The sequence below is a fragment of the Danio rerio genome, chromosome 13, assembly GCF_049306965.1.
Source record: "Danio rerio strain Tuebingen ecotype United States chromosome 13, GRCz12tu, whole genome shotgun sequence".
Lineage (NCBI taxonomy): Eukaryota > Metazoa > Chordata > Actinopteri > Cypriniformes > Danionidae > Danio > Danio rerio.
This window is the reverse complement of record NC_133188.1, coordinates 38,995,690-39,009,394: the sequence shown is the minus strand read 5'-3', so window position 1 is coordinate 39,009,394 and position 13,705 is coordinate 38,995,690. Positions and strand designations below refer to the sequence as shown.

The window sequence follows — 13,705 nt, the reverse complement described above, 5'->3', positions numbered from 1 at the left end:
ATCTCTCTCTCTCTCTCTCTCCCTCTCTCTCTCTCTCTCTCTCTCTCGTATATATGTATTTTATTGAACATTTTTATTATAAATTTGTTTAATAATTTAAATAAAATTATACTGTTCATAAATGTAAAAATGTTAAATATTTATCAAATATTTAATTATATAAATACAAATATAAAATATTTATATTTACATACTGATTGTATGTAGTTAAAAAATAAAATGATTACTCCAGTCATTACTACTTTTATTACAATAACCATTAATAATAATAGTAATAATATTAATAATAATAATAATTATTACTAGAAAGATTTCTAAAGGATCATGTGACTGTGAAGACTGTGAAGGAGTAATGAAGCTGAAAATTATTTTTTAAAATCACTTTAATAAATTATTAAATTAAATTATAAACCACTTTTGAACAGTTATTTTATAGTGCAATAACATTTCACAATTTTACATATTGTACTGTATTTTTAATTAAATAAATGCAGCCTTTGTGAGAAGAATAAGCTTATTTTAAAACATTTGATCCAAACCTTTGATCGGTAGTTTGTGTGTGTGTGAGTGTGTGTGTGTGTGTGTGTGTGTGTGTGTGTGTTTAACTGTGTGTGTGTTTATGATCAATGTAATGCATTACAATATTGATTTACTCCCCAAAAAAGTAATGTGTTACGGCACTTTACGTTACTTTTCAGTTACTTTTTCATACCTGTCTGAGGCTTGATCTCTTTAAGAGTTGGCTACTTTTGTATTCTTGCCTTATTGGTTCAGTAAAATCACTGTGCATTGAGACAATCCCCTTTTCTTTATTGTGTTTAAAGTAATGTGAATACTTTCATCACAGAAATGTAAGGCTATGCCATCTTGGTTTCTGTCCATTCCCATGGGAAGCTCATTCTCTTATTGAGTGTGATTCAACGTGATTACACTAGTCATAATTTAGAAAATTATTTTTAAAAGCATATTAATTAACAATTAATCTAAAAAGTAACTCGAGTTACATTTTTAAGAAAGTAACTCAAATATTATTACGTATGTTTTTAAAGTAATGCGTTACTTCACTCTTACTTAGAAAAGTAATTTTATTATGTAACTAGCATTACTTGTAACGCATTACCCCATATATATAAACAGATAAATCTCTACAACTCAACTGTCAGTTTTAGCAGTCAAAGTCAAGTACAGAATGTGCAAATGTGTCTAATTCCCATTCCTTTGTGCCACTCTTTCAGGAAATGAAAATAAGAGCAGGAATTTGAGTAAAATAAACAGTACAGATTTGAAGCTCTCCCCCTACCTGTGTAGACATCTGGGTTGCCGGTGAGTGAAGAGTTATACAACAAAACAGATCCATCTCCAAGACCACACACAATCTGTTTTCCATCTCCTAGACACAAAAATAGAAAGTTACCAGACAAAATGAAGGCATAATTACTTTAAAAATGACGATCCCGAGGCCAGGGTCTAAAATAACAACTACAGCACTCTTAAAAACAGGCATACAACTTTATTGTGTTTAACTCCAGGAGTCTACATGCTGCTGGTGCTGCAGTATGCGGCATCTTTATGTGAGACTAAAGGACAACCAAATAATTAACAGGCAAAGGATAGTTAGTCGCTGCTATTAGGTTTTGTTAATTGTGCATAAAGTTGGAAAATAAGCAATGTTATGTCTTGTTAAACTAATGAAATCACAGCTGGATATTAGGGTGTTAAAGAGCTGTACTTTAGGTAAACATAAAATATATGACTATATAAAAAAGGAACGAGATAAAGTATTTATACTTTTGGTTTGGAATGCATGCATACAAAATAAATACCGTCTTAACCACAGAACTTTTAGTTTTACATATCTTCATTTAAAAAAATCCATATTAGGTCTTATTTTACAAGATCTACCTTTTAGTATATGCTGTTTCAGTGAATAAAACAACACATCATCAGCACTAGACATTATATTGCCCAGCCATTAATCAAAAGAAGCATTATGTTATGTTATTTTGTTGATATCTCATCAATCTTAGGAAATTCAATATCATAATATCGGGAGATTTTTTTTTTTTTTTTATCCTTCAAAAAACTTTAATACCAAGGTATGTACCAATACATAATTTTTTTGGATTCCTATATGATCCCAGTATTTACATTTATATTTTTAATGCATGTTTAATTTGGTTTACTTATTTCTGGTTGTCCATACTAGCAAAACAAATTCTAATCCTAATGTGATCATACCAATACTAACCTGAGTACTGCAGAGCGTTCATTGTGGTTGGACTTGTAGAAACCATCAAATGAGCAAAAGACACACTTGGTGCCTCAGAGTGGGATGGATACTCACTTAATAGGTCGTTCCTGTTAAAAAAAGCTCAATTTATTTATTTTAAAATGGACTTAAGAGTACTACTGAATTCTTAAAGCTCTTGAGTAAAGATTTGTCTGAATACTTACATAGTTGTGCTAGTTTTTGTGATGGAGCTGCTTTTCTTCTTTATGTTGGTCTTCGGTCTAAACATTGTCCTACTATAAAAGAGATATATGTTATAGTTATACTATTATACCTAAAATATCCAAAAGAGAATATTGCACTGTAAAAAATTATTGTGCCAATTATTACATCGTGACAACTTATTATTTTGAGTTACGTTAACGTATCTGGATTGAATGTGTTGACATAACTATATAACTATATATATATATGAAGGTTTTACTTGACTGAACTTGTTATACTTAAAAAAAAAAGAGTCAGCTGAACTCTTATATATTAGCAAATACAACTTTTCAAACATTTGAGCTTTACATAATACAAATAAGTGCAAATTAAAATAAATATTTAGCCAAGTAAATCCAATTTAAAACTGTATTTGTATGCATTTTGGCAATCATATATAGTTGAAGTCCGAATTATCAGTCACCCTGTTTATTTTTTCCCCAACACAATTCTAAAGAGAATAGTTTTAATAACTCATTTCTAATAACTGATTTATTTTTTCTTTGCCATGATGACAGTAAATAATATTTTACTAGATATTTTTCAAGACACTTATATGCAGCCTGAAGTGACATTTAAAGACTTAACTAGATTAGTTAGGTTACCTTGGCAGATTAGGGTAATTAGGCAGTTTACTGTAGAAAAAGAGCTTAAATGGGCTATTAATATTGACCTAAAATGGGTTTAAAAAAATTTAAAACTGCTTTTATTCTAGCCGAAATAAAACAAATAGGACTTTCTCCGGAAGAAAAAAATCTAATCAGACATACTGTGAAAATTTCCTTGCTCTTTTAAACATAATTTGGGAAATCTTTAAAAAAGAAAAAAAAATCAAAGGGGGGCTAATAATTCTGATTTCAACTGTATATGTATATATACACGTTTGAATGTTTTGAACGTGCATTTTATGTTAAATATTAAACCAATTGAGTGTACCTACTCATTTGTAGTTTTTAGGTGTTTTTTTGTGCATGTGAGAGAGTTGGACATTTTGGGCTAGAAACACACAAGCAACACCGACCGCCATTTTCTCATTGTAATGTTGTGATGTGTGTTTGCCTGAGGTTTTTCTCTGATACCAGCTTCTTTAGTGAAATTTATAATAAATAAACCATGGTCCAGAAACTGAACATGGTCCACGGTGGCTCAATGCTTTGAGTTGAGAGCATTTTTACCAAGACAGACCATATAAGTTTTAAAGACAACATAAAGATTCGTCTCCAAGGTTGTACATTAACTTCACTGTAAAAAAAAATGTCTAGCAAAAAAACTGTAAAATAGCTACATTAAAAACCTGTAACCTGGTTAAGATTAAGTTCCCTTAATATACTGTATACATGAATAACTGTAAATTTACTTTTCAATAATTTCCCTACATGCTTTTTTGTTGACAGTATTACTGTATGGTTCTTTTCAACTTTTTCTCATAAGTTCTGCACATTAGAATGAATAGAATATGTTAGAAAATGTTAGATCTAATGTTGATAAATAATGTTTATTGGATTACTTTAATTTCATGTGTTACCATGACGGTGTTTAGTAGTTGTGTGACTATTGAGCAACTTCAATATTAGTATGCTTCATGGTTTATTCACTGATCTTTTCATCCACACATGATTATAGTTGTGTTTTTGTCTGTGTAATGTTGTGTAGATGTAGTACTGTAGTATTGGTGTATGACTAAAAAAATCCATGAAATACGCTAATTTGCCAACCCTATGAGGACTTTGAAGTCAATACAAACACACTTTATTGAACATGTATTAAACACATAGACATCAGCATTTGCAAATGACACTATATATTGTATAACTGCAGGTTAACTTTGTTTATATACTGTCCAAATACACAACTCCTTAACTTGATGACAATTATTGGGAAAAGCAATACATAAACTAAACTTCAACTGAAAACTGGACTGACACAGTTTCAATTTACTAAAACTTCTATGTTAAGCTGCTTTGACACAATCTACTTTGTAAATAAACATGAAATAAATTGAACATATGAACTTGGATCGAATTTACAGAAACATTTTAACCACCGGTTATTTAATAGTACATTTGCAGCAACCACAGCTGCTTTTTTTACTTTAATTACAATTATTTGTTTTATAATAATAATTAGAATTCTCACAATTATTTTAATGTTATGTACTTTTGTTTTTATTTTTGTTAAATTTATTTTATTTATTTTTTACAGTGTACCTCATTTTAAAGCAGAAACGTCTATGTCACACAGCCTTTCAGTAACATGAGTCTGAGCAGGCCTGTTGGTTGCACGGAAACAGAATTAAACAGTGTTTAAATGAATATAATGTTAGTGACCTCAGATTAAACCCCAGAGTTACAGCATGGAACATATTACACGTGAGTGCAATCAGTGTAATTGGTTTTAAGTCACATTTTAAAGCTACCAAAACAGAGCCTGTGTAAAATTTTCAACTGAATGAGCGTAGCAATCTATATGAATTTTCTTCCAAATATTACATTTGACATGAGTAGCACTGTATAAATACATATAAAGCAGTCATTACACACTTTGGTGGAAATGGCAGGTAATTTCTACAATTTTCAAAGCCTGAAACCATGTTAACAATGCAGATGTAAACCTGAGACTTGAGGTTTGTTTGACTGTTGACGCTAAAATGCGTTTCTATGTGTGATCTACAGACTTACTGAGGAGCTGTATTGTATCCTGATGACTTCACTTGTGTGTGAAACACTAAAGCCTGATCTTTCACACTCGTCTGATAGTTTACACCTAGAAGACAAAAAAAGAACAGGTCAGTCCCATAATTAAGTTCTGGCTCTATGCATTCATCACAATTGTGTGCGGCTAAAACTATAGTTTGAAATATGTGTCATACATTTTATTACAAGCTTGCTCTTGCTTGCTCACATTTCTTGCTCATTATTTGGTAGGAACTCCATTATAAGCTTGATACTGTACAGTGTTGGATAGGTGACTACAAAAAAGAATGAATAATTACATAATTAAAAATGTGTAAATTAAAAGTTAAAACTTAATCAATAAGTAATTTAATTGCTTGAGAGAATTCTACTTAAAATCGTTATAAATTTCAAAGCATACATTCATTCATTCAATGACAATTACACACACACACCATTTTATGATTTTATGTTAAAAATAACGTTTAAATGTTATATTTTTTAATAATTAACAGCCTAAATGAGTAATATTCATTCATTTTATGTTTTTGGCTTAGTCCCTTTATTAATCTGAGTTTGCCACAGCAGAATGAACCGTCAAATTATTCAGCACGTTTTTACGCAGAGGATGCCCTTCCAGCCGCAACCCATCTCTGGGAAACTGAATGACTAATATGTACTTGAATAGTCTGTTATTCCAATAATCAGCTACTTGGTTATCTCAAAACAGGTCAGTAGCCAGCCTTTTATAAAGGGTCTTTTTCTGAAAATGTTCTGTTGAAGTTTTAAAATAAAAATTGTAGCCTAATGTAGCTTTAGCCAACAAACTGACTAGAACATTTAACTGTCCTCAATCAGAATTTGGCAATTTGATTAATAAAAAATTTAAAATAATAATAATAAAGGAGCTTCACAATTTTTCTAGCCTCTCTTGTAAAAAAGTACATTTGATTTGATTGAAAATTTATGGATAACAAAAATAGCCAAATTAGTTTTAAAATTTAATTTAATTTAGGATTCTGCTTGGTCTTAAACCCTTTTTTAATTGGATTAATTTCACTATTTATGATGGCATAGCGGCCAAAATAAGACAAATGAGCTCATGCATGGGACACAATTCTGGACCTTTGTCATTGAGGGGTGGGTTTTTCCAATCACCCGAACCCCCCTGGCTATGGGCCTGCATAGTTACCATAAATAAGGTTCAAAATGGGATAATTTTGACACTTACCATTACTTTTTTCAGGTTGGAGCTGGAATTCATGTATGCTGCGGTATCAGTTAAATGTATAGCATGCATACCATTATAAATCTATTCTTGTTGACATCTTGAAGTAAAAACAGACTAAACTTGAGGCCGGGTGACCTGGTCCAATAAACTCACTACACAGACAGTATGACCATCCTTCTCGGAACCGCAGATGGCCATGACGTGATCGCAGTATAACTCGCACGTCTCCCTCATATGGATGTATGGATCATTTTTATTATTATTTGACAGTAATGGAGGAACGCCGCAAAATGTAGCGAAGTAAGAGTACTGATTTTTCTCTAATAGTTTACTTGAGTAAAAGTACACTTATTTAAATGTACTCAAAAAGTACACGTTACCCAATAATTTTACTCAAGTAAATGTAACAAAGTAAATTTAACTCGTTACTACCCACCTCTGGTTACTTGGTAACCACTTACACCCAACACTGCTGCAAAGTCTGGAATTAGTTTCCAGAAATAATCAGATGTGCTTCAACATTAAGCACATTCAAATCAAGGCTTAAAACACATCTGTTTAGCTGTGCTTTTACTGAATGAGCACTACGTCCAACAGATCACATTCTTTTTCTTTTCTCAGGTCATTCTTTTCTTTTCTCATTCCTTTCAAACTTTTTTTAACACATTTTCATCTGTTTTTTTTATTATTTTTATTCTTATTCTAAATGTTTTATTTATTATACTTGTTGTAATGCACATTTCCTTTGTTCTTGTTTCTAACCATTTTGTATAAAATGTGCTATACAAATAAACCTGCCTTGCTCTACCTAGAATCAGGTGGTTATTACTCCAAAATATGATTAGGGTTAAAAAAAATTTATGTCGAACAGCTTACTGTACATTATTTTAGTTTCATAAACCACAAAATTAATAAATTAATAATAGGAATTTATTTTAAAAAATCCCATTGCAGTAAAAATATGTTAAATGTTACAATATGATCACAACATGAAGAACTGACATTTCTCCTTTCCTACAGTGAGTTAATGCTTTCCAGCTCCATTAAAAAGGAATGCACACTTTTCCAAAAGTGGTTCCCCTGTCTGACACAGACTAAATGTATATTCTGAGAAACTGGCAATAGAAATGCAACTACTAAAGAAGAGGGTGTCCAGTCTTGCTCCTGTAATGAACTGAGCACCAACCTGCTCCAACACACTTTCCTGGATTTTTTTGTAACTTTCAAAAAACTGAATTAGCTGGTTTTCATTTGGGATTGGAGCCAAATTGAACTATCCTAGCTTTATATAGATAAAGATTAAAATCAGTAAAATGTGCTATTATTTTATGTGTTTTTGATATTTAAACTTAATTGCCTCTTTTGGTGATGCTGTTTTGTAAGGAAACATCTTCAAACAACTTAAACCCCTAAAAAAATGAAGAATAACAGACTTGCAGCAGGACCAAGCCAAGAAACCTATTGTGAGAGCAGAATAAATTCATTATGTTGAGCGCAATCATTATTCTAATGACTTCAACAATCCCGAAACAAAATAGTGCTAATACAACTCAAATGACCATATGACTATAATAGCTTTTTGGACATTAGATAAAAAAGTTCTGTCAGTAAGAAACCATGTACAGAGTACATTCATAGATCATACTTATTACTGTGGTATTGTAAATGATTTCAGTTTACATTGGCAAATAGTACTGAAACAGCGTACTCAAGTGAGTTAGAGGTTTCGGGTCATTGTCAACAAACCACATCCTGACATAACCCATTCTTCAAGACCACGTTATACTGTTCTGAGATCAGCCTTCAAGCTGTCAGACCTTCAATCACATAGACCTTAAACTGCTGGATACCGACTACCAGTGCACGTCAAAGCCCCGAAGCATGAAGAAAATGAGTTGTCCTAGTTATAGTATTGACTTAGGCCCCAGCAAAAGCTATGGAATAAAATTGAAACCTCTGAGGATGTGTAACTCTAGTACGGAAGAGAAATAATGCCCAGTTGGAGATGGAAGAAGAGCCTCCCTTATGGGAGAGAAAGAGAGAGATGATGATGACGGATTGCTTTTACATCCCTGAGACATGTGACCAAAAAAAAAACCTGTATATGCAGTTAAAACACACAAAAGTGTCTGCAAGGAAGTAAAAGAACTCTTAAGAATATTTTATAATTATTTATATTTTATTTTATTTTGAGAAATTGTTTGAGGGAGGGGCAACATGGTGGCTCAGTGGTTAGCGTCTATCACCTTACAGCAAGAAGGTCGCTGGTTCGAGTCCCAGCTGGGTCAGTTGGCATTTCTATGTAGAGTTTGCATGTTCTCCTTGTGTTCACGTGGGTTTCCTCCGGGTGCCCCAGTTTCCCCTACAGTCCCAAGACATGTGGTATAGGTGGTTAATTAGGTAAACTAAATTGACTGTAGTGTGTGTGTGTTTGTGTGTGTGTGTGTGTGTGTGTGTGTGTGTGTGTGTGTGTGTGTGTGTGTGTGTGAGTGTGTGTGTGTGTGTGTGTGTGTGTGTGTGTGTGTGTGTGTGTGTGTGTGTGAGTGTGTGTGTGTGTGTGAGTGTGTGTGAGTGTGTGTGGCTGGCAGAGCAGGGGAAAAAGAGGAGAAATGTTGTCAGCTGGCTAACGAAATGAAAGACAAACCGTTAGGAGGTGCATGATTTTATAGTTTACAAAGTTAAAATGTCCTGTCTATTTCAACCATTCACTCTACCGATAATCTGGAGGATTTTTAAAATAGGCGAACACAGCAGCACAGATGTGTCTGAATGATAGCGAACTCAACTGATAAAAGACAAAGCCTGCTATTCTCCACTTCTCGTATAGCTCTCTCGACAAAAATTCTTGCAACAAACCAACAGCTTTGCTGTATCGGCCCTGACAACATCACGGGGAAAAACATGCAACAAATCCCGTTGATCATGAAAACAAACACATAGTTACAAGGCTTCATGACTGGCTAAATACTGCTTGCCGGACCACACAGACGCAGTCTCACCCAGTCACTGGGTCTCAGAGCTTGGCAGGTATTGCCTTCGTGCTTGCAGGTGCTCTCATGAATAATTAACAAGCAGGGTCTTCTTATAGGATAAGAAATCTCTGCTTAGAATAATAATGAAAAACCGACGCGTCATCACTCCACTAGCAGATTTGCGCTACTTCACAGATTTTAGTCCCACCCCAATTTCTTTTTTTAAACCCGGACGATAAAATTAGCTGACAAAAGCTCAAAGTTATCCAGGTTTCCCCGCAATTAAAGCTGATGTTTTCTTAACTGATGCTTAACACACACAAATCTGAGTCAAATCTGATGACAAATCACTCCAGGGTGTCTTGAACCTTTAACGGTTGCAGTGCTGAGATATGCACAAGTATCATTTATAACTGTTTAACTGCAGATTAACTATGTTTATCTAAAACAATTTTTTAAAAGCTATTATTTACTAGTTAATTAGTTAAAGTTATTAGTAACTAATAAAGTTATGGTAACTAATAACCTTAACTTTTCTGAATGTTATTGTAATGCAATAATGTGCAATAATGTAAAGCTGCTTTGAAACAACAATTTTTTTTGTAAAAAGCGCTATACAAATAAACTTGAATTGAATTTTAATGAGCAATACAACACTTGTGTCCTTCCTCTAAACATACAGGGTAAAAACAGCATTAGCTCACATGTGTATTTTGTGCCGAGTCTGAGGAGTAAAGTTCATAATGTTGCCTTCAGCAAACAAATAATCAGTCCAAGGCACTCAAAAGAAATGTGAAAAAAGTTACATTAATTAGGTTGACAATATACCGGCGCAACTGGAGTTCAGTTAATTAATCAATATCTCACATGACACAATCACCTGATTATTGATATATTGATGGATTAAATTAACTCCAGTTGTGCATGTATATTGTCACCCTGATGAAGGCATGTTAGCCGCAACAGCTGTTAAAGGCATAGTTCACCCTAAAATTTTCATTTACTCACTATTCACTCACCCTCAAGGGGTTCCAAACCGTTTCTTTATTCTACTGAACAAAAAAGACGATGTTTCGAAGAAAGCAGAAAACCGGTAACCATTGACTTCCATAGTAGGAAAAACAAATACTATGGAAGACAATAGTTACAGGTTTCAGGTTTTTTTCTGTTCAACAAAGAAAGAAAAAGAGGTTTGGAACAAGCAAGAGTAGAGTAAATGATAACAAAATTTTCAGTTTTGTGTAAACTACTTTCACTAGTTTTATTTTATATATTTGAACTTATGATTTGTTTGCTGATGTAAAAGAATCTAAAATCTCATCCGAAGTGCACTGATACATAGTTTACTCCTTTAGCTTCTTCTACACGTGTTTTGCATTTTTATTTGTATTTTGCAACCTAAAGTTTTTAACAAAAGCATAGAGTGTAAATTAATTTTGTCTGCAAACACATCTTATTTATTGGTAGATTTTAGTTTTTAGAATAATATGCTGTTATAAACCATGCAAATTAAAACCAAACTTGTTGTGTTAAGGTAAAAAACAGTACATTTTGATTTAATAATGATATTTTTTATGTGGTCTGTGGCTCGTCTTTTCTTTCTGTGGTTATCAAAACTCTGTATCTCTGTGACCTCAGACACCAGATGTCATCAGACTGTTTTATGAAGACTGACAGTTTTACTGGATGGTTTCCTTTCCATGTATTTCGAAAGTATTTCGAATCAACCCAAAAAAATCTTAAACTGCAGTATATTAAAAATGCTGCTGGGACTAATGACAAAGTGTACAGACAATTTGCCAGTTCAGAAAGATTAACATCTTGGACGGTAATGAGTTAGCATCTTAAATTATCTTGAATTAACATAGGAGGGTGTCAGTGATACTGAAATGCTTGTAAATCCAAAGATGGTGATTTATGTATTTGGCAACAAAATGCCTGTGTGTGTTTTGTGTGGTTTTGTGAACTCCAACCTCCTTTTCTTTGAGGTTTTGGGCCCTTTTTTGCCAGCTCAGCCTTCAGAGGGGACGTTGTCATCAGTGGAGAACTGAAAATGGTGAATATAAAGAGGGGAAAACGTCAGAAAAATAAAGAGTTGGGGAAAGAACAATATAAATAGACGTCTGTTACTGGAAATAATAAAAATATAGCATTTTCCATTGTGGTAACTGACTCATCAATAATCAGAAGCTTACAATAGGTCTACTGAAGATAATTCTGGCAAACGACACAATCAAACAAAGAGTGAATTCTTCCCTATAAAATGCTATCAAATGATATCCTGCCTGAATATCTTTTATCCCAGCACCACCTGACCATGATCAAGTGCTTCTCAGAGGTAAAAATTTGAGTGTGGTTACCTGGGCATGACTGAAAGTTGCTCTTCAACAGAGAAGCTCTTTGCCATCCTTAAGCAGAGTTCGTCCAGTCTGACACCATTAACCACTAAAAGAACGACTGAAGTCTCAAACAGAGAAGACACCAGACAACGCATCTGACCAGAGAGAGAGAGAGAGGATGAGAGTAGTCATCATGTTATACTGTGCCTCACACACACATTACTTTCCTACCAGAATGGAAACCGCAGCCAAACCTCGTAAAAGCTTTACATCTTAAATAATCCTGGCTTTTTGAAACCGTAAACTGCTAATTGCAGGGCTGTAAAAATACCGAAGGTGCAATACATGTGAATGTAGAGCAGTTTAAGGTTAACTGTTGGGATTGTTAAAAAAAGGAGCTTTTCTGAAGGAGATCATAATAGTTTGTCATAAATGTGGATGTTCATTGTTAATAAAAAAACATTATGCAACAGTCAGAAATTCAATCAATCAAATTTATGTGCAAACACAAAATTTGTATTCAATTTCAATTATCAGAATTTGACTTACGCTGCCATCAAGTCCTTCAGAGATCACCCATGAGCCTGCTATGGAAATGCTCAGGTCACCTGCAAGGACAAAAATAGCTACTAAACACTTTCAAAATTCATGTTTTGAGGCCTTTAATGACTAACCTATATACTGTGTGTGTGTGTGTGTGTGTGTGTATGTATATATATATATATATATATATATATATATATATATATATATATATATATATATATATATATATATATATATATATATATATATATATATATATATATATATACTGTAAAAATGCTGGGTTTCACACAATGTATTTGTGTTGAGACAAAATGAAAAAATTACTTTTTTATTCCATTTTACTAGGGCTGCACAATATATTGTTTCAGGATCGATACAGCAATGTGCGAGTCAGCAATAGTCACATTGCAGGGATCTGCATTGTAGTCAGGATTATAGTTGATCAGACATTACTGTTAACACCATAGAGGAGTAATTTCACATTTTAACCTTTGAGTGAAAGTTTATTATTTGCATGTGTTTTTAAGGCCTGGCTGTAACATTTTTGAGCAAACTTGAACATTTAAGCACAATAAATTAAACATTTGTAGCTTAAAGGTTAAGTGTACATTTGTACTCAATTAAAATGATATAATGTTATTATTATTATTATTATTATTATTATTATTATTATAATACAGTGATTACTTAATTTCTGCTTCTGGATACTGTCTGACTTTCCAGGAAATCATAAATCTTTACTTATTTGCATCTTCTGTCTGTTGTATTTAACTATGCTTGTCATTTTAAAATGATTTTATGCAGATACGCTCCCCTCCACAATAATCTCAATCTTTACAAGATATTCAATTCATCTGGTGAAATTGCATTTATAATGCAAAATATATTGCAGTGAATAAAAACATTGCAATGTCACATTCTTCCAATATTGTGCAGCCCTAAATTTTGCTAATTTAAATGGTTGCCTAAAAAAAAACCCTCGATAATTGTGTTGTGTCAGCTCATTTTAAATAAGTAGTTTTCATTTTAAATAAACAAGTCAAGTAAATTGGTTTATCATATATTAAAAATGAGTATCTCTGAAAACTAAACTTTCTTAACACTCAAGACACTCAAGCATTGAAACTGGCATTGTATTTTCCAAAAGAAAATCAATTCTGCAAATCCACTCATTATGTCTAAGCTTGCAAGATTTTGCAAAAATAATCGTTAACAGTACAATCCATATACACTGGCTTTCTGTCACTTTTTAAAGTTTAAAGTAAAACATAAAGGGGTTTGTTGTACAACACACAAGGCTACACACTCATTTATTTGCATTACATTTATGCTATTTAAATTAATGCTGAGCAGAAACTGAGATAAAAATACAACAGGTCAAACATCTGCTTGAAAAATAGCTTCATTCCAAACTAAAAAATGTGTTAAGATATAAACAGCAGGTCATG

General features: G+C 32.8%; 1 protein-coding gene across 6 annotated transcripts in view; it reads right to left on the bottom strand.

Annotated features, from left to right (window-relative positions):
- wdr27 (WD repeat domain 27) overlaps window positions 1-13,705 on the bottom strand; it is an 82,232-nt gene that overhangs the window by 61,145 nt on the left and 7,382 nt on the right. For 5 of the 6 annotated variants that reach the window (XM_009307487.5, XM_073920171.1, XM_073920172.1 and 2 more), the window contains exons 11-17: window positions 12,258-12,316; window positions 11,730-11,863; window positions 11,343-11,416; window positions 5,173-5,257; window positions 2,455-2,526; window positions 2,249-2,358; window positions 1,301-1,390 (exon numbers count right to left, since the gene is read on the bottom strand). In XM_009307487.5, the coding sequence (XP_009305762.1) occupies window positions 1,301-1,390; window positions 2,249-2,358; window positions 2,455-2,526; window positions 5,173-5,257; window positions 11,343-11,416; window positions 11,730-11,863; window positions 12,258-12,316 (624 nt within the window). Of the gene's footprint in view, window positions 1-1,300; window positions 1,391-2,248; window positions 2,359-2,454; window positions 2,527-5,172; window positions 5,258-7,040; window positions 8,760-11,342; window positions 11,417-11,729; window positions 11,864-12,257; window positions 12,317-13,705 lie in introns of those variants that run through there. The other variant, XM_073920174.1, reaches the window with a different exon arrangement.